A 24,666-nucleotide genomic window follows, 5' to 3' on the forward strand; every position below is an offset into this window, starting at 1 on the left:
AAATTTCACCCAGAAATGAAAATTATCTAATAATTTACTCCTTACCAGATGTGTATGACTTTCTTCTGCAAAAAAAAACCTCCAGTGGTTATATCCATGTCTTCAGAAGTGATATGATTGGTGTGAGTGAGAAACAGATCAATATTTAAGTCCTTTTAAACCATAAATCTCCACTTTCAATTACATATTCTTCTTCTTTTGTTTTTGAAGATTTGCATTCTTCGTGCATATTGCCACCTACTGAGCAGGGAGGAGAATTATAGTAAAAAGGACTTAAATACTTTCTATATATGTTTCTCAAATATGTTTCTCACCCACACCTATCATCAGGTTTGGGAGGGTTAATTTTGAAATGTATTCCACTATAGATTACATGCTGTAAAATGTTATTTGTAACGTATTCCGTTAGATTACTCAAGGTCAGTAACGTATTCTAAATACTTTGGATTACTTCTTCAGCACTGGTAGATTTTTTCACTTGTTTTGACTATAAAAACTCTGCCAGTACAGTGTCAAAATTCATGATCTGAAAAACCTAATATCTTATGCAGTGTTGTTTCAAAAACAAGATCAATCAAATTGATCTTGTTTTAAGGATTTTTTTTTATATTTTTACAGGAAAACAATAAAAAAATCCTATTATCTAGAATACTATTTTTGCCCTAATATCAAAGGTCTTAATAGAAAAAAGAAATTATGATCCAACGTGAAATTTCTTGATAAAAAAATATGATTGTGCCTGGTAACGTGCATGTAAAATGGCTAGAAATGTAATTGTAGCTTAGCATAAAGCTGACAATTTACACAAGGTATTTTTCTATTTCTTGTGCTCTAACATTTCTTTAAATTTACTTCTCTGTCTGCTCGTATGAATGTAACACTTCATAAGAAAGTGATTCACCTCTGTTCAGATGCACTTTGGATCGCATCATTTATATGTGTACATTTTTCCATCTGAAAGGACTAAATATTAAATAAAACAAATTACAATAAAATGCAAAGTAATCTGTTCAGTAATCAAAATACTTTTTGAATGTAACGGTATTCTAATTACAAATTATTTAAATTGTAAATAAGCCAACCCTGCCTATCTTATCTCTTCTATAGATATAGATTTAACCACTGGAGTCTTATGGATTACTTTTATGGTGCCTGTATGTGCTTTTTGGTGCTTAAAATGTTTGGTCATCATTAACTTGCATTGTATGGACCTACAGAGCTGAGATATTCTTCTCAAAAACTTTGTGTTCTGCTGAAGAAAGAAAGTCATATACATCTGGGATGGCATGAGAGTGAGTAAATGATGAGTGAATTTCAATTTTTGGGTGAAATATCCCTTTATTGACTAGTGAACCAATTCAATAGCATGTCAAAAAATTAAATAGTAATAAATAAAATATTAGCCATTTCTCAATTTATCATCGCAGTACATGATACATTAACTTCAAAGATAAAAAAGAAAAAGTAGCATTGCATTTTTAGTTTGCAGAAAATGTTGAAACCAGTATGAGTATTCATTTACATTTGCCCACGCCAGCTCTGACTCCAGGTCACTTGGCATCCCCTCCACTGAAGACCGGCAAGTCAGTTCCTCATCAGTAGCTGCCAACCATTCTGTCAGGCTGTTTACCTCCCTCCTAAACTTCCTTAGTAACTTCAACATTTTCTCCAGTTCCTGCTTTCCTTCTGTCACCTACAGAGAGAGAATAAGAAGAAAAGCTCTGTAAAAAACATGAAAAGCCATCAATAACAAATTACCAAATCAAAAGGTTAAGGGATGACATTTATGAGCAAATCTGAAATTGCCCTACATCATAATACTAAGCTTTTCTGCCATATATTCGCTATGGTTTAGTAAAATAACCGTAACTTGAAATAATTCACACATAAAAAAGGCAAATCTAACAGTATTGACAATCAGAAACACAGTGCGAGTCAAAAGCTTCTTCAAATCTAATTTAATTTGTTTCTCGTTGTCTTTAAAACCTGAATTCCAAACTCTCTTGTCCAAACATAATATTCGGACACAACTTTAGCTAAGCAATTTGTTGATTAATTTCCCTGAAAATGCTGTGGTTCTGTGACACTATCAAAACATTGCTCTGATTGAGCATTGAACACTCAGAATTGACTCAACCAATGTGTTGAGTCTGGGGCGGGGCTATTTTTTTTTTCTGACCAATGGAAGAAGGGGGTAAAAATAAATGTTTGTATTTAATTTATTTTCTCCCCTTTTCTCTCCAATTTGGAATTCCCAATGCGCTCTAAGTCCTCATGGTGGCGTAGTGACTTGCCTCAATCTGGGTGGTGAAGGACAAATCTCAGTTGCCTCCGCATCTGAGATGCCAATCTGTGCATCTTATCACATGGCTTGTTGAGCGTGTTATCGTGGAGACATAGCGCACGTGGAGGCTTCACGCTATTCTCCACGTCGCCCACACACATCTCACCACGCACCCCACTGAGAGCGAGACCCACATTATTTCGACCATGAGGATGTTACCCCACGTGACTCTACCCTCCCTAGCAACAGGGCCAATTTGGTTGCTTAGGAGACCTGGCTGGAGTCACTCAGCACGCCCTCAGCCACGACTCCAGGGGTCAGTCAGCGTCTTTACTCGCTGAGGGGTAAAATTAAGGAAACCTGTGATTTATTTTTGCAATTCTATTTGGTGATGTTAGTGGTGCAGAAACTGTAAACTGCAGCTTTAAATGCTTTAAATTTAAAGCTAAAGTGAATTACATTAGAAATGCAAAACACACAAACAGATACATACAGTATACATATATATATATATATATATATATATATACACACACACACACATACACACACAATGATCAGCCACAACATTATAACCACCAGCCGAATATTGTGTAGGTCCCCCTCGTGCCACCAAAACAGCACCAACTCAATATTCAAACCAGCCCATCTGGCAACAACAATCATGCCACGGTCCAAATCACTGAGATTGCATTTTTTTCCCCATTCTGACAGTTGATGTGAATATTAACTGAAGCTCCTTACCCGTATCTGCTTTATGCACTGCACTGCTGCCACATGATTGGCTGATTAGATAATAGCATGGATGATTGTTGGTGACAGACGGGCTGGTTTGAGTATTTCTGTAACTGCTGATCTCCTGGGATTTCCACAAACAACAGTCTCTAGAATTTACTCTGAATGGTGCCAAAAATAAAAAACATCCAGTGATTGGCAGTTCTGTGGACAGAAATGCCTTGTTGATCAGAGAGGTCAACAAAGAATGACCAGACTGGTTCGAACTGACAAACTCTACGGTAACTCAGATAACCGCTCTGTACAATTGTGGTGAGTAGTGTAGTATAGAATGCTATTCTGAGATGCGGGTTGATGCTGTTTTGGCGGTACAAGGGGGATCGGTATATACTGTATATACTGTATATATATACATATATATATACACATATATATAGGTAGTGTCCCAGTTTTGCATTTAGCCTTACTTGTGCACCCAAGTCATTATACGCGATTTTAAGAGTCGTCAGTCTGTCGTCCAGTTCCCCAGGTTGCTCTGTTTGCTGCCTCTGCACAATCTGTCTTCCTGTCTTTATCACCGTCTCCACCTCTGATTTCACTTCACTCAGGTTCTTATAGAACTTCTGCACAGGAGAAACAGATTGAAGAGAATGTATTAAAACTACCATCAATGTGACATTGCTTCCTGACAAACACTAAACTAAAAACTCTTTCAAACCACTTTTAAATAATTTTTTACTCTTAAAATAAAATTTTAGCACTGTAATGTTAGTAGTGTCAGTTTGACATCATACACACATAAAAGATAATATATACAATTATTTATAATACATCACATTATAATAACATTGGAAGTGGATGAACATTTTTAATTTAACGAAGCAATGAATACAACTATAACTTTAATAAGACTCATAAGACTTAAAATGAAATAAATAACTTTAATTACACATTTCACATGAAGAAATCAGTTAATCTGCATGGCAATAATTTCAGCATTAACAACTGAAGTATTAAAAAATTTAAAATAGGATAAAAGCTATTAAAACACCATACAGCCAACATTACCCACCATGGACTGCTCCAGCTGTGACTGTACCACCTCCTGCTCCATGCTCCGAATACTCAACTCTCCCAACTTCCCTTTCATCTCCTCTAACACACGCTCACATTCACTCAAACGCTGATCAAAGTTGGCTGGCTTTTGGAAAAGCTGAAACTTGGTTTTCACTTGCAATAATTTAACCTTACCAAAGAACAAGAATACACAATTTTGTAAACAGGTATTAACACGAGTTCATTTAAAAACGATTAAAATGTCATTCTTTGGTTGAATATGATTTTATATTTATTTGGCATATCTGTATGTATGAGTCTGTATAATGTATATATTCTATATGAGATGTTATTTCTTTTAAAACATAATGGCTTTGATAATGCCGGAAGTTATTTGATCTGTGGTTCTTACATATGTTGCATCAATCTCTCTGATCACTTTTTCTGATGCATCAACTTCAATGGCCTTTTTCTTCATGTCATCCAGAGTCGTATCATGACCATTGAAATCAGTTTGGATTTTCTGTTAAAGAGCGACAATAATCAGGTAAACAGTGGTCCTTTTATACATAATACTGTAACATTACATATGCTTTTTATACACTTAAATATGATATTGAAAAGAATATTGAAAATAAAATAACAAATACATTTTAAATTATGTTTTAAATACAAAATATTATATGATAATTTACCCTTCGTTCATATAATTCATATGTTCATCATTAAATTAGATTCCAGTTGTTCCCAGTCAAACGTGACCGGAAACAATAAACGTATAATTTTTTTTAATTGTCATGAAAGAAATGTAACAACTCTAAATTAAATAATGTAAAAGCAATTAAGCAATTATTTTAATCTTATTATTATTTTTATTTACTAATTTATTTACCTATATGACCTCGAAACTGAGCTTGAAAATTAACTTTTTTGACTATTTTCTCAAATACTGAACCAATCCTCATATACGGTTTGTAAGTATCAAGAATCAACCTGTGCTGTAATTGTTTTTAAAAATTAAAAACCAGATGAAATTCCAAGTATAAACACTAAATGACTGCAGAGAGCTACTTAATCATCCCTGGTTGAAGGGATGATGATTTCTAGATATTGTCACAAAGTTCTGCATTTAGATAAACTCAGCAAAAAATGAAACATCCATTTTTCAGGACACTGTTTGTTAAGATAATTTTGTAAAAATCCAAATAACTTTACAAATCTTTATTGCAAAGGGTTTAAACAATGTTTTCCATTCTTGTTCAATGAACCATAAACAATTAATGAACATGCACCTGTGGAATGGTTGATAGGACACTAAAAGTTTACAGATGTTAGGCAATTAAGGTCACAGTTATAAAAACTTAGGACACTAAAGAGACCTTTCTACTGACTCTGAAAAACACCAAACGAAAGATGCCCAGGGTCCCTGCTCATCTGCATGAATGTGCCTTAGGCATGCTGCATAGAGGCATGAGGACTGCAGATGTGGCCAGGGCAATAAATTCCAATGTCCGTACTGTGAGACACCTAAGATAGCGCTACAGGGAGACAACAAGGACAGCTGATTGTCCACGCAGTGGCTGACCACGTGTAACAACACCTGCACAGGATTGATACACCTAAATATCACACCTGCAAGACAGGTACAGGATGGCAACAACAACTACCCGAGTTACACCAGGAATGCAAAATCCCTCGATCAGTGATCAGACTGTCCGCAATAGGCTGAGAGAGGCTGGACTGAGGGCTTGTAGGCCTGTTGTAAGGCAGGTCCTCACCAGACATAACCGGCAACAACTTCACTTATGGACACAAACCCACCTTTGCTGAACCAGAACGGTCTGGCAAAAAGTGCTCTTCACTGACGAGTCATTGTTTTGTCTCACCAGGGGCAGTGGCATTTATTGTCAAAGCAGGATTGATTTGGATGGTCCATCATGGTCTGGGGCGATGTGTCACAGCATCATCGGACTGAGCTTGCTGTCATTTCAGGCAATCTCAAAGCTGTGTGTTACAGGGAAGACATCCTCCTCCCTAATTTGGAACCCTTCCTGCAGGCTCATTCTGACATGACCCTCCAGCATGACAATGCCACCAGCCATACTGCTCGTTCTGTGCATGATTTCCTGCAAGACAGGAATGTCAGTGTTCTGCCATGGCCAGCGAAGAGCCCAGATCTAAATCCTATTGAGCACGTCTGGGACCTGTTGGATCGGAGGGTGAGGGCTAGGGCCATTCCCCCCAGAAATGTCCGAGAACTTGCAAGTGCCTTGGTGGAAGAGTGAGGTATTATCTCACAGCAAGAACTGTCAAATCTTGTGCAGTCCATGAGGAGGAGATGCACTGCAGTACTTAATGCAGCTGGTGGCCACACCAGATACTGACTGTTACTTTTGATTAACAGCATTAAAGGAAACCAGTTTTATTGAAAAACTAAATTGATTTCAGTCAAAAATGACCGATCAGTTCATGAGGGTTAAAAAAATAATTGTACACGATAAAGCGATGCACCACTTTAGGTCGTGCGTTACAGTGATTTTCCCACGTCCTTAACCTAAACCAGGGACATAACCTCCATAGACAATATTCAGGTCAGTAGTTAAAAAAACTTAAACTTTTATCTTTGGTTCCCCCCAGTCTTAACATTTTTGGTTACTGGTATATCCTTACCAATTATCATATTAAAATCATTGTAATGTATGGGCTGGAGTGGCTTGTTGCTTTTATAATATGGCAGAAATATTATAAGGACATTAATGTTCAATAAATAAATTAAGTCATCATTAATAATAGTAATAAAACAAACAATTATTACAACAAGTAATGTAGTTCATTAGGCTAACTTCAGGCTGTTTATGGTTGTAAATTGACTATGGCAATATGACCATAGAAATCAATTGATGTATGCTCACAGGTGTGTGTATAACAACTATTTTGAAGCTTTGTAGCTTATCGAATCATATTTTTGAGCTGGAACTCTTTGGAACTTTAACTTTCCATATAAACTGAAGTTCATTAAACTATTCTGTGTGAATCAAAAAACTATGCTCCAGAAAAGTTTACTGTTTGTTTGTCCAAACAGATGTGAGATATATCTGAATACCTGGGCCTCCTGTGGTATCTGAGCAGCATCTATGCCATCTGCTATGTAAGCAGTCAAATGTCGGTCACTGGTGTTCAGAGAGTCCAGAATGTGATGGAGGGTTTTGTTGTACTCTTGGGCCCACTGCAAACTCTTCTCCAGCTGCTGTTGCCTTTGCAAAGCCTATCATTGAGATCGAAAAAAGAAGGGAAGACTTCAGCATTTGCATAATAATCTAGGTGGAAAACACTATTGAAAGTGCTGCTCCTACCCTTTGCATTAGCTCATCCCTGCATGTGTTATAGTCCTCCACTTTTTTGTGTACGAGCTCATTGAGGACTCTGCCATCCATAAGGGTCTGGGCTTGTTTGCAGACCTGGTTGCGGTTATACTCAGGATGCTCCCTTATCATGGTGTCTAAGGACTGAAAGGAAAGGGAAAAATTATGAATGAAGATTGTTGACCAGTTTCAAGAACAGTCTGACACCTCTGTTATAGATGTAGTGTAGTTTTGCACCTAAAACTTTTAGTTTTAAAAGACAAATTTCCAGTATGACTACTTTATCATTACCAGTGCATCATTAGCCCACTGAAAAGAAAAATTACACAATAAATCTCCTCATTAATCTCATGTGGCTCCTTTAGAGTTTCAGAAGAGATCTCAACAATGTAACAAACAATATATCAAAGTCTGTAATCAAATGTCCATTTCCATAATTTCAAATTCGAATTCCAAAATTTCCATATGAACTAAAAAAAAATCAAACCTAGTCTCATAGAATGAATGACATTTTTGCAAACTGACTTTCATGTCCCGTGTTCTTACGTTCTATCACAGTTTTCTGATGAAATTAACGCTGGGTGCGCTACAACAACTTTGCAAATTTTTCTAACACTTGTATTACACACCCACCTACATTTACATACTCATTTGAACATGATTAGCATCCCCTGTAGCTTACCTGATACCTGGAAATATGCAGTTTGAACCCAGCCAAGCATATAAGCAGACACGTGAAAAGACAGTGCCATAGAAGCGACACGGAATGATGTGGTTGCTTCAGAAAATGTGCTTCAGAAAAGGACACTATCAGATAGGTTTAGGCATTGATTTATGGTTAGGAAATGTGTTTTGTTTACCTCTCATTTGCATTTAGAACACTATGGATTATGTTTAGGTTAAAGTTTGAGGTTAGGGAGAGTTACTCATTAAAACCTCCATCCAATATTCACCTTAAAAATATTGTCTAATTACAACATAATTTCACTTGCTTTTGTTGACCACCACTGGACTTTTTAATGGAAAACTGCAGCAAAACTTGTAATAAGACACATAATTTAGTTTTGCAAAAATGTTGCCACTGTCACGTAATGTTCATGAGATCAGGCTGAAATGTTCTCATAACTTCCAGGATCAAATGATCTATGCTATCTGCATTCATTTTATAGCTCTATATGCTTACTGTATGTCCACAAATGTCAGTTTTCTTTCTATTTTTTAGAAGCAAATATTTTTTATTATTATTGCCTAAACAATGCTTTCCATTTGCCAAATGGTCTTCTTGAGCCCATCTCTATGCACTCACATTCAAAGCTTCTTCTAGTTCCTCTACACCTCCTTGAATGGTTTCCTTTTCATTAAGTTTCTTCTCCAGAAGATCCATCCATGCATTCTCCAGCTCCAGATAAGACAGTAGCTCACCCCAGCATGCCCACACCTCCTACAACAGCCAACAGAGATGGAGCGATGCATCTGGTTAATCATATATCACCAACATGAAGTACATTCACATCTCACATGGATTCATGAGGACTCATAGAGTGAGTTTCTATAAAAACCAAAGAGCCTTGATCAAAGGTACACTAAAAGTGAGACTGTATTGGGGAATCTACTCTAAAACTGTAGCTTGTCAAGCAACAAGCCAGTGTTACTTTTCAGTTTTATATTTAGTTATATTTTTTTTAATGTAAATTGTCCAAATGATTTTTTTTCCAAAATGTAATACATCAATCTTTAACCAAATATTCAAATATATATTAAAAAAAAAAAGTGTCAAAATGTATTTAATATGTAGGAAAACTGTCCAGAGAACCAGAGTTCCTGAAATAATAGCAAATAATAAATATCCTGAAACATCCATATCCATTTTTGAAGTTACTGTGTTGTGAATTCATCACGTTTAGAGGTTTAGACTCATTTAGGATAGGGCGTATTCACAATGCAAGTCACGCACCCTGACTAGCGTGTAACCTTGTTCAAGTTCACCTGATTAGTTTCTTAATTTCTGTGCAGATGTCAATTGTAATATTATGTTTCTGTTGAAGATATTGCTGATTAATCCCACATCTTGTCATATTTTCATAAAGAGTATGTTTAAATTAAAACTTTATGATTGTCATCATGATGCAACTTTTTTGTTTTCGTTGTTGACAAAATAAAAAAAAACCTTTGTCAACTGACATTTTCATCAGTCATTTTGTTGACGAGATTAACACTGGTAAATGGTCTGCACTTATATAGCGAGTGGTGGTGGCGTAGTGGTCTAAAGCACATAACTGGTAAGCAGAAGGTTGTCGGGCTGATATGACGATACATATCGTGGCGACGATATAAATTGTCAATCCATAGAGATTTAGCTATATCCTGTATTTAGTTTATACATTTTCATGTGCGCAGTGCGGGCTTATCCCTCAGTGGGCAGGTCTTCACTGAGAGAATTTAAGAAACATGGACAGAATTAAAAACAAATTTGGCTGCCGCCCAAGCAAATTCAATAACATTCATCCCGTGTTCACAGTTTCATAAACGCTTAATATGCTTTTCATCTGGCATGCACATCTATGATTCATGTTAGCGTCTCATGCGCTATCTCTGGAGCACGCAAGTGTGCGAGTACAGCAGGATTCCTGATATTTACAGGAGAGTGCAGAGCAGGATCACGCTCACTAAATCATTTTTGACCCAGGAAAAACCCTGAAAAAACATCTACACAGAACGGGACAAATCTCGAGTACAAGTGGTGGTGGTGTAGTGGGCTAAAGCACTAAACTGTTAAGCAGAAGGTTGTCGGTTTGATCCTCACAGCCATCACCATTGTGTCCTTGAGCAAGGCACTTAAATCCAAGTTGCTCCAGGAGGATCGTTCCTGTAATAAGGCCTCTGTAAGTCACTTTGGATAAAAGTGTCTGCCAAATGCATAAATGTAAATGTAAACTCTCAAACAAGTCAAGAAAATGAAGAGGAGCTTGTTAATAAAACAGGTGCGGCATACCACCACTCCCTGTACGCATATTACGTAGGACACCAACTCCCTAGGGGGGCACCATCATACCATGGGGGCACCAGAAATATATAGAACATATAATAGAATATATAATCCACACTCCATTATTTCGGTTGAAGAAGTACATCATCCGGGTACTTGTAGTGCACTTTTTTTCATTGCATTTTCAGTGTGATCACACTTCTCACACTATTAACACTACAAAATAATGTAGAATAGTATGCAATTTAGGACGCAACTTTAGTTTAGTTAGTAGTCTCACAACTTTTCATTAGTTACTCCCTAGCACTGTACTTGAGGAATTGAACCTGGTTCCTGCAGTTCAGATGGTCGAGCATGTACTAGCAAAAAGGTCATGGCTTTGATTCCCAGGGTACACACAGACTGATAACTGACTTTAAGGCATATCTGCCAAACTCCATGAAACAGACTGTCACGCTCACCTCTAAAGTCTTGCATTTTCCATCAAGCCGACTGCACAGTCGCTGGTAGTTTGAAGTCAAAACATCCAGTTCTGCCTTCAGGGCATCATGGGCCACGGGAAGAGCTTTTGAAATGAAATTGGTGACTTTATCCGACAGCAGCTTCACCTTTGTTTTCTTTTGATGGATCTCCTCTTGAGCCCTCTGAATGGGAGAGAGGAGAAGATAACAAGAGCATTCAACAGATTTCCACCAAGGTTGGCAAACATCAGCTTTCTCCTAAGCCTCTGTTTGCAAAGTTAAGCCAAGCCTGGCATGAGAGCAGAGAGAATAAAAGAAAGGAAGATCCCTGCTGCTAAAACAGAATGATTTATATTGAACCTGGGACGTTAACCCAGAATATGCCTGAGATTAATATCTCTTGTCTAAATGTCAGTCAACAGTTACCTGAGGAGAATCTCAAAAATGTTGTTCTCACTACATCAAGTTTTCTTTTCCTCCCCCCTTTTCTATAAACTTATGAGTCTTGACACTTTTCATCTGGCCCCATTTTTGTCACAAATTACATTTTTAAAGGGATAGTTCACCCAAAAATGAAAATATTCTCATCATTTACTCACCCTCATGCCATTCCAGATGTTTATAACTTTCTTTCTTCTACAGAACACAAATTAAGATTTTTAGAAGAATTTCTAAATTCTGTTGGTCCATTCAATGGAAGTGAATGGTGGCCAGAACATTGAAGGTCCAAAGCACATAAAGGCAGCATAAAATGAATCCACACAACTCCAGTGGTTTAATCCATGTCTTCAGAAGAAATATGATAGGTGTGGGTGAGAAACAGATCATTGGGCAGAGAGGAGAAATTATAGTAAAAAATGACTTTTGCCTTGCATTGTATTGACCAACAGAGCTTCTTCTAAAAATCTTTGTTTATGTTCAGCAGAAGAAAGAAAGTCATACATATCTTGTAAGGCATTTTTTTAAGCTATCCTTTTAAAACAATAAAAGCGTTTTACAATTTTTTCATGAAATAAGAAACTAAGGTGATACTAAGGTTATAACCACTCAAACCAGTGAAAGATCAAACCTTCAACTCTTCCACGGCCTTTTGAAGCACCTCAGGTGTTTTGCACTGGAAGTCTCGCTCCAGGTACTCTTCCTCGGCTTGAGCTATCAATTCCTGCATATCCTGCATCTCCTTCCTCAAACTCACCGTCATATCCAGCCCTCCTTTCAAAGCAGATTTCTTTGCATAAGCCTGTGGACCACCAACAAACAGTTAAATTATCTTTTTGTGTCAAGCCTTTGGCTTAAAACTCCATGGAAAGCTCTACTAACATCACCACATTTCACTTAGATATTGCCTTGGTGTGAAAATGGTTAAATTAAATTGCACCTCGCCTCATAATTAATTAATATAAAGCCCATGTGGCACGTTAATTACCTGTTTGCAAATGAGCTCCCACTGAGCATTGAGTTCCTCCAGCATCTTTTGTATTTTGATGGCAAACGGCACCTCGGCTTCCCTCTTCAAGGCCAGTCCCACCTCACTGATTCCATTCAGACTCGGCTGGACAGTGTTGATGTCATTCCCCAGTGCCTGGCAAATCAAATGAGGATGTTTGAAATAGACGGTGTTGGCCACTCTGAAAACCAGGTCATACCAATGCACTGACCCAATTCTAAAAGCTATTGCCATATTATTGCAGAAAACATACCATCGGGTACAAAAAATATTGAAATTGTATGTGAAAAATAAAATTTCATGTTAAGCAGCAGTTTTCATGACCAGTAATATAGAAAATTATCTCCAGTGGTTGCCTGAAAGCTGTCCCAATGGGTTTCCGGCTTATTCATCTACTGCCGTGGCTATATTAACAGCATTACCAACAATGCTGTTTAGATTTTATCTTAGTGAGAAACCAATGCTTTAATTTAGGCTACACTTTGCCACTGAAAAAGAAGTGCACTCTCCTGAAATTACATTTTTGTGCCATGTTCATGAAAAACATATTTATAAATTGTTTACTTGCATTTATGGGAAATATACATTTTTCAGTAACTATAATGTTCATTTTAATGTTCATTTATTGTTTAATGCTAGAAAATCAAACATATCGGAGGTTTAAACTGTATTTATACATTGCCAACATCATATAAATGAGTAGAAAATAATGCAGCTAATATAATATTGAGTTTGCACTCCTCAGGCTGACAATATTTGAAGAAACATTTTCTGAAGCTTGAGCAACTCCTCTCTCAGACCATTTGTTAAAAATGCAAAAGCAACTTAATTTTTAAGAGTTTCGGTCCTGTTTTATACGCTGTTTGTGGAATGTGCCAGTGGCCCAAAAACTTACCATAGTGTTCCCTTTACAAAAAGCTTCACTTTGATGCTGCGCTTTTGCTAAGCGCTACGGGGAACAATCCTGCATTGTGAACAGCTGTGAATTTGTGTGAAACACGTCAATGAACATTGACCTGAATTTATAGCCTCGGCTGGTGATGATCATTAGATGCACCTGTGACCAGGCTATAAAATAGAGGCGTCACCAGCGTGTCGACAGATATTTTTCATTCAGAGCATACTGTGCTGTGTGTCTCACAACCTGCTAAGAAAACTTTCTTCCCTCTTTGTTAGGAGTTAGAAATTGTTAGGCAGTGCGAGAACTTTCTTTCCTTTCTCTCTCTGCTCTGAAAGAGATTATATATATATATATATATATATATATATATAAAAAAAAGAGAATGGCGGAGAAACAGAGCAAGCGATGCGTGTTTCCTTGTCAACGTTTCATGACGGACAAGGACACGCATGAGTTTTGCTTTGTTTGTTTGGGGAAGAGCACGCTGCTCGCGTTGGGGCGGGCGGTGCGCGCATTGTTACCTTCTTTCGGTCGGGATGCTTAGCGCTCGCTTACACTTCCGAGCCAGCACCGCACTTCATTCGTGGGGCTCTCGTATGGATCTGGCTGAGGAGCAAGAGACGGGTGCGTCCCTTTCGCTCGCTCTCTCCCCAGATCCGGCTGGTCCTTCTCGTGATCTTGAAGCGCGCTCCGGCGCCTCTTCAGTTCAGGAGGGGGACCTCGATTCTCTTGGATCTATAGATTTCGAGTTACCCACATCCGAGCACTCAAAGCATGACGCAAAATCCCCTGAGGAGTTACTCGATGTGGTTACTCGTGCTGTGGCCACACTTCAATTAGACTGGCCACGTGACCAAGAAACCCCCAAACGCTCCAAGTTAGAGGATAGATTTCTGTCTGATGGCCAAGGGAAGGGAACACCTCATCAATCCCTTACCTTCTTTGATGACCTCCACGATGAGCTTGCTCGTTCGTGGAGGAAACCTTATACCTCGCGCGTTCACGTGCCCTCGACGTCGTTATATTCGACTTGAATACTCGAGGGTATTCAAGGATGCCGCCGGTCGAAGAGAAGCTTGTGGGTTATATCTCGCCGGGTTCGGCATCGTCTTTGAAAAAACCTGCTCTCCCCTCTAAGCCATGCAGAACTACCTCCATGCTAGTGGGGAGGGCTTATCAAAGCGGCAGGTCAGGCTGGTGCTGCACTGCACACCATGGCTGTGTTACAGGCGTACCAGGCTGACCTGCTAAAAGATCTGAGTGCGGGTAAAACTCTCGACGAAGAGGCCTTTTCAGAGCTTCGTCGAGCTACGGATTTGTCTCTCCGCGCGACCAAGCAGTCAGCCCGTGCCATTGGCCGGTCTATGTCCGCTTTGGTCAGTACGGACAGGCATTTATGGCTTAACCTGTCAGGCATCCGAGATAGGGACAGAGTTTTCTTAATCGATGCCCTGGTTTTGCCTTCTGGTCTCTTCGGAGACGCCATGAATACGGTTATCTCCAGATTCCAGGAGGTGAAAAGCCATGAGGAAGCCTTTGGGCAGTTTCTTCCTCGCTGCACTCAGGGAGCGGGGCCATCGGCCACCCAGTCTCGCCCCGATTCTGCTAGGAGAGAGGCTCAAAAACAGAGCGTGGCGAGTCATGCTCCCCCTCGTAGGGACTGGGGACAGGCTTGTCGCCCTCAGCAGCCGCCCAAGAAAGACCTCAGGGCTGTGATTTCTAAAAGAAAGAAGCCCTGACGGTCTTGTACCCAACTTTGTGAGGGTAGTTCCCTTCGGGATGGGGCGTGTGTGTCATCCACTTCGGCCCTCCCGATACCCTCACGAAACCTCTTCACTCCCGCTGCCTTTGGTGTTTCGGGTGATAGAGGCTTCCAACAAAGAGTTGGGTGTACTGTTGCTTCCTGCCTTAATCCAGGACACGGAACACTCAACATCCCCTCAACAGGAAGTGTTGAAATTAGTACCCATCTCAGAGAACCTGGCAGCTTGGAAACTTCTGCCAGGTATTTCTATGTGGGTTCTAAAGACAGTAGAAAGAGGCTACAGAATTCAATTCACCCGCCGCCCTCCGCGTTTCAACGGCGTGGTTCCCACTACCGTAAGACCGGAGCAGGCATGTCTACTGTGGAGAGAACTGCAAAATCTCTTGGCAAAAGGGGCCATAGAACATGTTCCCCTTCCAGAGAAAGAGTCAGGCTATTACAGCAGATACTTCCTGGTTCCCAAGAAGGGTGGGGGGTTGCGTCCGATTCTAGATCTTCGAGGCTTGAACCGCTCGGTCAGGGTGTTCAAGTTCAAGATGCTAACTGTCAAGTCGGTCGTGTCTCAGATCCAACATCACGATTGGCTGGTCACGATCGATCTCATGGACGCATATTTCCATATTGGAATTCTGCCACTGGCTCCTTTGCGACTCCAGGGCATCCGCATTCTGAATTATTTAGACGACTGGCTGATACTAGCACAATCTCAAGAACTGGCAGTTCAGCACAGAAATATCGTCTTGGCTCATCTAGGTTCTCTGGGTCTGAGACTCAACGTCCAAAAGAGCGTTCTTTCTCCAACCCAGGAAATTACCTATCTAGGGATTATATGGAACTCGATCACGATGCGGGCACAGTTGTCTCCCACTCATGTCAGGTCCATCCAGAACTCCCTGAGCAATCTCAGGCTAGGTCAAAGTTGCACTGTTCATCAGTATCAACGAATACTAGGTCTCATGGCATCTGCGTCCACGGTGATTCCTTTGGGCCTTCTTCATATGAGACCATTTCAGCTGTGGCTATAAGCCAGGGGATTTCATCCAAGGGCCAGTCCCCTAAGGCAAATAAGGGTTACGCGCCGAGCACTTCGTTCCCTTTCTGTGTGGTTCAGACCCCGGTTCCTTAACTTGGGTCCCACTCTCGGTGCGTCATGTCGTCGCAGGATGCTAACGACAGACGCCTCTCTGACGGGTTGGGGTGCAATCTTGAGTGGTCGTCCAGCCCAAGGGGAATGGGAGGGTCATCATCTCGATTGGCACATCAACTGCCTCGAGCTGATGGCGGTATTTCTGGCCCTGAAATACTTCCTCCGACATCTGAGAGGCTGCCATGTCCTTGTGCGGGTGGACAACATAGCAGCAGTCTCCTACATAAACCATCAAGGAGGTCTACGTTCTCGCCACCTGAATTTGCTGGCACGTCGGATTCTCCTTTGGGCCCAGGACAAGCTCCTGTCACTCAGGGAAATTTACATCCCTGGACGCCTAAATGTGGGAGCAGATTTTCTGTCCAGACAAAACATACCGAGGGGCGAGTGGAAACTCCACCCCGAGGTAGTACAACAAATTTGGGAGAGATTTTACAGAGCAGAAGTGGACCTCTTCGCCTCTCAAGAGACTGCACAATGTCCCCTCTACTTCTCTCTGAGTCACCCAGCCCCCCTGGGTCTGGACACGATGGCGCATACATGGCCCAGAATGTCTGTATGCTTTTTCCCCGGTTTCTCTGCTCCCGGGAGTCTTAGCCAGAGTTCGCCAGCAAGGGTCTTGCCTCTTACTGATAGTGCCTCGCTGGCCGAACAGGATTTGGTTCTCAAATTATATCTCTCCTCGACGGCTCGCCTTGGGCGATTCCGGACAGGAGGGACCTTCTGTCTCAGGCACAGGGGACGATATTTCATCCCCGGCCCGAATTGTGGAAACTTCATGTTTGGCCCCTGAAGGGTACCAACTGAGGAACACAGGGCTGTCGCCTGAAGTTATCGAGACCATTCTTAGTGCTAGGGCTCCCTCCACCAGAAGAATCAACACCAATAAATGGGGTGTCTTCGAAAAGTGGTGCAGTTTACATGGTGCAGATCCAGTTAACTGCCAAATTGTTTCAGTTCTGGACTTTCTGCAGGAAAAACTGTCAGCAGGCATATGCCCCGCTACTCTCAGGGTTTATGTGGCCGCCATTTCAGCTTGCCATGCCTTGATGGACGGGGCGCCTTTGGGGAGGCACCCTCTACTCGCTCGCTTCATTCGTGGAGCCAGGCGACTGAGGCCTCCTGTTAGGACCAGAACTCCCTCATGGGACTTAGCAATAGTCCTGGAGGGTCTGGCTGAAACCCCCTTTGAACCTCTAGAGTCAGCGTCTGACAGACTTCTGACTCTCAAGCTGGTTTTTCTTGTGGCGATTACCTCTCTTAAGAGAATCGGGAATCTACAGGCTCTGTCTGTTTTGTCGGCCTGTTTAGAGTTTGCCCCAGGTATGGCCAAAGCTATCCTGCATCCTCATCCTGACTACCTTCCTAAGGTGCCTTTTTCGACACTACACCCTGTCACTCTGGAAGCCTTCTGCTCCCCGCCGTTTTTAACGCCGGAGCAGGAAAGTCTTCACGGACTCTGCCCAGTCCATGCCCTTCAGACTTATGTCCACCGCACTAGCCAGTGGCGTAAGTCTGGGCAATTATTTGTCTGCTTTGGGGGCTGCAACAGGGGGCAGCCGCTACCAAGCAGACTATGTCACATTGGGTGAGGGATGCTATTGCCCTGGCCTATGAGGCGCGGTCAAGCTTCGCCAGTAGGTGTCAGGGCTCACTCCACCAGAGGGGTCGCCGCCTCTAAAGCCTTGGCTAGAGGGGTCCCTCCGCAGCAGGTTTGTGATGCGGCGGGCTGGTCCTCTCCGCACACATTCATCAGATTTTATAGTTAAAATGCTACTCCAGGCTCTTACGTCCTTGAGTCGACATCCCAAGCTCATGCCTGAACGGGTTTGTGACGCGGCGGGCTGGTCCTCTCCGTGCACATTCTTCAGTTTTTTATGGCAGGCTCATGCTTGAACACGTTCGTGATGCGGCAGGCTGGTCCTTTCCGCACACATTCATCGAACTTCATGGGTTAGATGTTTCTGCTACTCCGGATGCTTACGTCCTTGAGTCGACATCTCAAGCTCACGTCTGAACAAGTTTGTGATGCGGCAGGCTGGTCCTCTACGCACACATTCATCATATTTTATCGTTTGGATGTTCATGCTACTCCGGGCTCTTACGTCCTTGAGTCGACATCCCAAACTCATGCCTGAACAAGTTTGTGACGCGGCAGGCTGGTCCTCTCCGCGCACACTCTTCAGTTTTTTATGGCAGGCTCATGCCTGAACACGTTCATGATGCGGCAGGCTGGTCCTTTCCGCACGCGTTCCTCGAACTCTATGGGCTAGATGTTTCTGCTACTCCGGGCTCTTACGCCCTTGAGTCGACATCAAGCGCATGTCTGGGACCTCTCACGTTTTTGTGAGCACACTTCACAACCGTAGGGGTCCGGACAGCCCCAGTGCGGCGGCATGGGTATTGCGTTCCCCGTAGCGCTTAGCAAAAGCGCAGCATCAAAGTGAAGCTTTTTGTAAAGGGAACGTCTCGTGTTACATGTGTAACCCTTGTTCCCTGAAAAAAGCGGAACGAGATGCTGCGCTTTTTTGCCGCACTGGGACGTCCCAGGACTGCTCTTCAGAAAAAGGTATCTGTCGACACGCTGGTGACGCCTCTATTTTATAGCCTGGCCACAGGTGCAGCTAATGATCATCACCAGCCGAGGCTATAAAGTCAGGTCAATGTTCATTGACGTGTTTCACACAAATTCACAGCTGTTCACAATGCAGGATTGTTCCCCGTAGCGCTTAGCAAAAGCGCAGCATCTCGTTCCGCTTTTTTCAGGGAACAAGGGTTACACATGTAACCCGAGACGTTTTCTTACATTAACTTGAATATTTAATGGTTTATTTATTTTATTGTTGAATACAGTTGAGAAGGCCAAAAGGTGGAATAGGATAAAATAATTTTTAATAGTAGTCATGCTAGGTTAATTTTAAATTAGAGCACAGTTTATCACAGTTTATCGGGTGTTTACAAATTAATAAAACTAAAAAGTAAAAGAGAGAAAGAAAAGAGAAACATTTTTCAATTTCAAAAATTGAAAAGAAAAACAAATATTTTTAATAGATGTGTGTTTATAAGATTATGTTTGTATTATGTTGTATAACATATCTAACAGCTTTTACAAAAAATATATAGAACTTAAAAAAAATAAAATGCAATTGGACACCAAATTGTCTCCTATTCATTGAAAATACCCTCTGTTGTTTTTTTTAGCACATCTTGCTCTAACTCAGAATGGCATCAGCAGTTCTATTCCAAATTAGTTTTATTGCTAAATAAATTAAGTGTCTTCACCGTGCACTGTTCCAACTGTTTCTCCAAGGCCTCAGCATCTCCCAGAGCTGGCCATTCCTCATTCAGGAAAACATCAACCTCTGCAATCCATTTCTGCAAGGTCTTTGTGTCATTCTGCCATGGGATGAAATTAAGCTATATTAGATGATGCATTCACTAAATTAGCTTTTTATATATACAGTAGATACTTTTTTCCACAACAAATAGTAAAGAAAAATCACAAATGAGATCTCTATTTTTTCACACATGCATTCCGTATGGACAAAGGTTTCCTGTTTTCAACCCAAACTATGTATTAACAAGTCCCCCTTTTGCTGGAAAAAATGGATGGAGAGGGGTGTTGCTACATTTGGTGACCTTTATGAAAATGGAGCTTTGAGATCATTTGAAAATATAACAGCAATTTGGGATTTCTAGGTCTCAATTTTTCAGGTTTTTACAGTTGCGCCATTTACTTTGTACTATTTTTGGTGGTAGTACAAGCCCCTTAAAGCTGCAGACACTCTGTGCATGGTGATCACAGCCTTGGGAAAAGGGCATGAAACGTCAGTGTATTATTCCTCGTTGATTCAGAGTCTTGGTGATGTAGCCATAACAGCTCTTAAGAGGATATGGGAAAGAGAACTGAACTTGGTACTGGAGGATGGGGAGTGGGAAAGAATTAAAAAAAAATATGTAAAACTATGTCTAGGGTACACCTTATTCAGTTTAAGATTTTGCATCATTTCTACTGGACCCCTTCTAGATTGTTTAAGCTTGGTTTAAAAGACACAGCTACCTGTTGGCGATATCAGTTGGAGATATATCTGTGGTTCAAAAATTCTAGTCCAGAATTTCATCTGTGAGGCTCTAGACACTCAAATTTCATTCTGCCCCAGACTATGTATATTGGGTGATGGGCGGTTATTAAAGTAGGTGACAAATAAACAAAAATCGGGGTCCAAACTAGTGTAATGATTTCCAGACAAATAATTCTTAGAGGATGGAAGTAAAATGGCATTCCCACATATCAAGAATGGTTCACTGAATTGGGTAGTGTGGTGGCATTTTAAAAGATGTCATACAAACAGCTTGGCAGATTAGATGAATGTGGTAAGAAATGGGACAAATACATGACCTTTCTGGAAGGCTCTCGTGAGGGCCATGTGGAGAGAAGCACTTTATTTCTCTCTCTTTTTTTCTCTTCGTGTTTATATGTATATACTCAGGCTTGCACCATGGGAATGTTTGTTGGGGGTTGGGGACTGGAAATTAATGGGGGATAATGGTTGACTCTGTGCATGTATATTATACTTTGTTTTGGTTTATGTTAGAGAATCAACCAATAAAAACGTTAATATGAAGAAAAAAAAAATTTGATCTCTTTATTACCTCAATAGTTTCTAGAGGGCAATTAAATCAAACAAAGTGCTTATAAAATTTTCCACCTGAAATACAGACAGAAATAATCTCACACAGGCCTCATTTCAGAAAAGATAACAAAAATGTCAGTAAACTGCACTCCCCAAAGATCTGCAGTCAAAATATTTCAATATGAATCTCAAAAAATCATTCCAAGACCCAATTATCTAAATATTCTATCTACACTAATTTCAAAGCTCTATATTCTCTCTGTACGTAAACAATTATCTCATTTGTGTCTGTTTTTATTTATCTTAAGAAATTGTAGGGGAAACATAATTTGCTTTGATACTAAGCATTAATTCAAAGCTTTCAGGAAAACCAGAATCTGAATGGTCAATTGCGGCATTCTTTAGTCAAATATATTAGTATAATGACCATTAAGCTGTATGATTGACTGTTGGCCCAGGCAACCGATATTCTACATGGCTGTGCTAGTTTTGCTGATCATAATCACAAAATAAACTAATTCGGAGTGATACAAGAATTCCTGATCACCCTGTCTGGGTTTATTTTGCAAAAATGGCAAAGATTATTTTGTGGCTGACTGTACATTATTCCTTACTTAGCATATACCCTGTAGTACAGTCTATTTGGAAACCACTTAGTGTAGCATCTGTGAAGTGTATATGCTACAGGGAAACTAGGGCTAGTGCAATTAAAGGAAAAGCCTGTTCAGCATGCTGTGCCTGGAACTGCTGTAGTTTGGTCATGTGATCCTGCAGCTCCTGAATGTTCTCCTCCAGCTGCTCACAAATGCGTCTCCAGCACACCATCATGTTATCCAGCTCAGTCCGGTACTTCTGACAGATCTCAGGTGGTGCTTTCTGGAACACCTGCTCGGCCATCTTATTGAGATCATCCACCTCACTCTGATGCTCCTTCTGTGCTGCTTGAATTGCCTATGAAATTTTGTGAAAACATATTTAATGTACACTGGCGGTCAAAAGTTTGGATTAATGTACAGATTTTTTGGAAAGAAATTGGTAATTTTATTCACCAAAGTGGAATTCAACTGATCTCAAATGTACAATGTCAGGACATTAATAACATGAAAAATTACTATTACAATTTGAGAAAAATGTTCTGAACTTCTTAAACTACTTCAAAGGGTTCTCATCAAAACATCTTCCATGTGCAGCAATGACAGCTTTACAGATCCTTGGCATTCTAGCTGTCAGATTGTCCAGATACTCAGGTGACATTTCACCCCACACTTCCTGTAGCACTGACCATAGATGTGGCTGTCTTGCCGGGCAATTCTCACGCACCTTACAGTCTAGCTGATCCCACAAAAGCTCAATGGGGTTAAGATCATAACACTGTGTGTGTTTCTTTGCCCACTCAAACCTTTTCATTTTGTTTTTCTGATTCAAAAGTGGCATTTTCTTTGCAATTCTTCCCATGAGGCCTGCACTTCTCTTTATTGTTGTACATGAAACTGGTGTTGAGTGGGTAGAATTCAAGGAAGCTGTCAGCTGAGGACATATGAGGCATCTATTTCTCAAACTAGAGACTTACTTATCGTACTTATCCTCTTGTTTAGTTGTACGTCTGGGCCTTCCACATCTCTTTCTGTCCTTGTTAGAACCAGTTGTTCTTTGTCTTTGAAGACTGTAGTGTACACCTTTGTATGAAATCTTTTCAAGCATTGTATATCCTTCATTCCTCAAAACAATGATTGACTGACAAGTTTCTAGAGATAGCAGTTTCGTTTTTGCTATTTTTGACCTAATATTGACCTTAAGACATGCCAGTCTATTGCATAATGCGGCAACTCAAAAACAAACACAAAGACGATGTTAAGCTTCATTTAATGAAACAAATAGTTTTATTAACCAAATTAGCAAATTAGCATGATTACTCAAGGATAAGGTGTTGCTGGGAATTGGGCATTTCTAGATTTGATAAAAAAATATTTTATTCAAATAGTGATGGTGCTGTTTTTACATCAGTAATATCCTGACTTAGTTGAAAGGCACTTAAAGAACCAATTTCCTTCCGTACATTAAATCTGTACATTATTCCAAACTTTTGGCCTCCAGTGTAAATAAAGCAGTTTTCATGCACATATAATTAAGTATTCACAATGAATGTTCTGATTAAAAAAAGTGTTGCTTTAAAAATAATAATTTTTGGACTATTTGAAAAACATAATAGTGGTAACACAAATTTATTATAGCATTTACCATTCTTTACTATACTTACACTAACTGTAGTAACCAGTGTGCAAATTATAGAGGGTATTCAGTGTGCAAACAGCAATTCTTGCTTTTTAATAAATCTTTTAGGTTTTACACATCTGAAATGTAACTGATCGCAATGATACTTTTTCAATTACACATGCACAAAAAATGCATAAAACAAGTTTAATTCTACACATACACATACATCTAAGGACATTTTTATATAATTTTCAAACAACATAAAAGTAACCACAAATATTGGTTACATTAGTCCAAAAATATATTTTAAATTGCCATTAAACAGACACTTGCAAAAAGAAATCATGTTCACCTGAGAAAGTAACCATAGGAACAGTACTTTACTTGTGGTTTTTCAATTAAGATAAGTATTGGACGGTACATAGTCAAAACATACAAAAAAGTACTGTCATTATTTATAGCCAGGGTAAGAAATTTAGGGGGGCACGGAGCAACATTTTTATTTCCTAGTTATACATATCATGGCATAAAATATGTATTGATGTTGATTTAATTCTTAAGGCAATAGGAAGTAAATTCTCATTTTGTATCTATCAATTGATTAAATTGAAGTATTCAATTAAGAGACTGTTTAAGAAATTGAAGCATTCAAATGGTTAGAAGAAATATGCCCACATAAAGGTAAAAAATGCCCTAAAAATCAATTCAGGGAGCAAATATTTCCTCTTATGTAAAAGTTAAATTCTGACACTATTTAGCACTTTCAAGTTTGCATATCACACATATATTACAGAAAAAAAAAAAAAAAACATTTAAAACTTTTTCCATTTGTGTGCGTGAATGATTTGCCCTTTTATGGGTGGTAAAAGTCAATTTGGTTTGTAACAGACAAATGTACCTTGAAAATTGCCTAAACACTTCCTTAGAAATAGCTAGTTTTCTTTTGTCGAAGCCACAGTTAAACTGTTCACCAATTATAATGAGGACCCATCCTCGGTTTTACCTGTTGTTATAGTCTTACTATAAATACAAATGAATTAAACGGTGCAAGAATAATGGTGAATAGTTCTATAATGGACTTATCAATCTTTGAAGAAAAAAAACAATTTCAACAAACCATGATGTCTTTGAATCTCTGCTCCATGACTGGGTACTCCGTGACTGCATTGGAGGGGATGGCTAGTTTATTCTCACACTGCTGCAGCCAGGCCAACATTGCTGCCATCACCTCCTTATAAAGTGCAGGTGGAAGACTGGATTGGACTAACATGAGAAAAGAGAAGACATATAAGTGCACAGTTTGAAGACACAGGTTCATGTGCAGTTCTGCTTGGAATCTGCACCAGCAGAACTCCATTTAAAGTCCAACAGTTTTCCACAGATTTCAAATGTCGATTGCTTACACAAATCTATAAATCCCTGGCCCCTAGCAAAGTCATTTATTATATAATTTGGCTAGCCGGATAATGATTTAATATAGAAATAAGCTTAGGAGCTCTCTGCAAAATTTTAACACAATTTAATAGCCATAGTTTAAACACCCTTAACTGAATTAACACTTTTCATGAACTTTAAATAAGCATTGACCTAAAAGGTTTGTAATTAGATGCTTAGTATTGTAGACAAATATAAATTGTGCCTATGTTTGAATTTCTATTCATAACTACATTTATT

At 39.9% G+C, this 24,666-nt stretch overlaps 1 protein-coding gene across 1 annotated transcript in view; it reads right to left on the minus strand.

Annotated features, from left to right (window-relative positions):
* The window catches only part of LOC127652180 (dystrophin-like), a 182,525-nt gene that overhangs the window by 123,607 nt on the left and 34,252 nt on the right, over positions 1–24,666 (minus strand). The window contains exons 17-29 of the mRNA XM_052138250.1: positions 24,110–24,255; positions 21,517–21,729; positions 19,427–19,540; positions 12,311–12,466; positions 11,954–12,124; positions 10,885–11,067; positions 8,744–8,878; positions 7,429–7,581; positions 7,179–7,340; positions 4,488–4,598; positions 4,092–4,265; positions 3,487–3,642; positions 1,523–1,693 (exon numbers count right to left, since the gene is read on the minus strand). Of these exons, the coding sequence (XP_051994210.1) occupies positions 1,523–1,693; positions 3,487–3,642; positions 4,092–4,265; positions 4,488–4,598; positions 7,179–7,340; positions 7,429–7,581; positions 8,744–8,878; positions 10,885–11,067; positions 11,954–12,124; positions 12,311–12,466; positions 19,427–19,540; positions 21,517–21,729; positions 24,110–24,255 (2,045 nt within the window). The remainder of the gene's footprint in view (positions 1–1,522; positions 1,694–3,486; positions 3,643–4,091; positions 4,266–4,487; positions 4,599–7,178; positions 7,341–7,428; positions 7,582–8,743; positions 8,879–10,884; positions 11,068–11,953; positions 12,125–12,310; positions 12,467–19,426; positions 19,541–21,516; positions 21,730–24,109; positions 24,256–24,666) is intronic.

Source organism: Xyrauchen texanus, chromosome 11 (assembly GCF_025860055.1).
Source record: "Xyrauchen texanus isolate HMW12.3.18 chromosome 11, RBS_HiC_50CHRs, whole genome shotgun sequence".
Taxonomy (NCBI): domain Eukaryota; kingdom Metazoa; phylum Chordata; class Actinopteri; order Cypriniformes; family Catostomidae; genus Xyrauchen; species Xyrauchen texanus.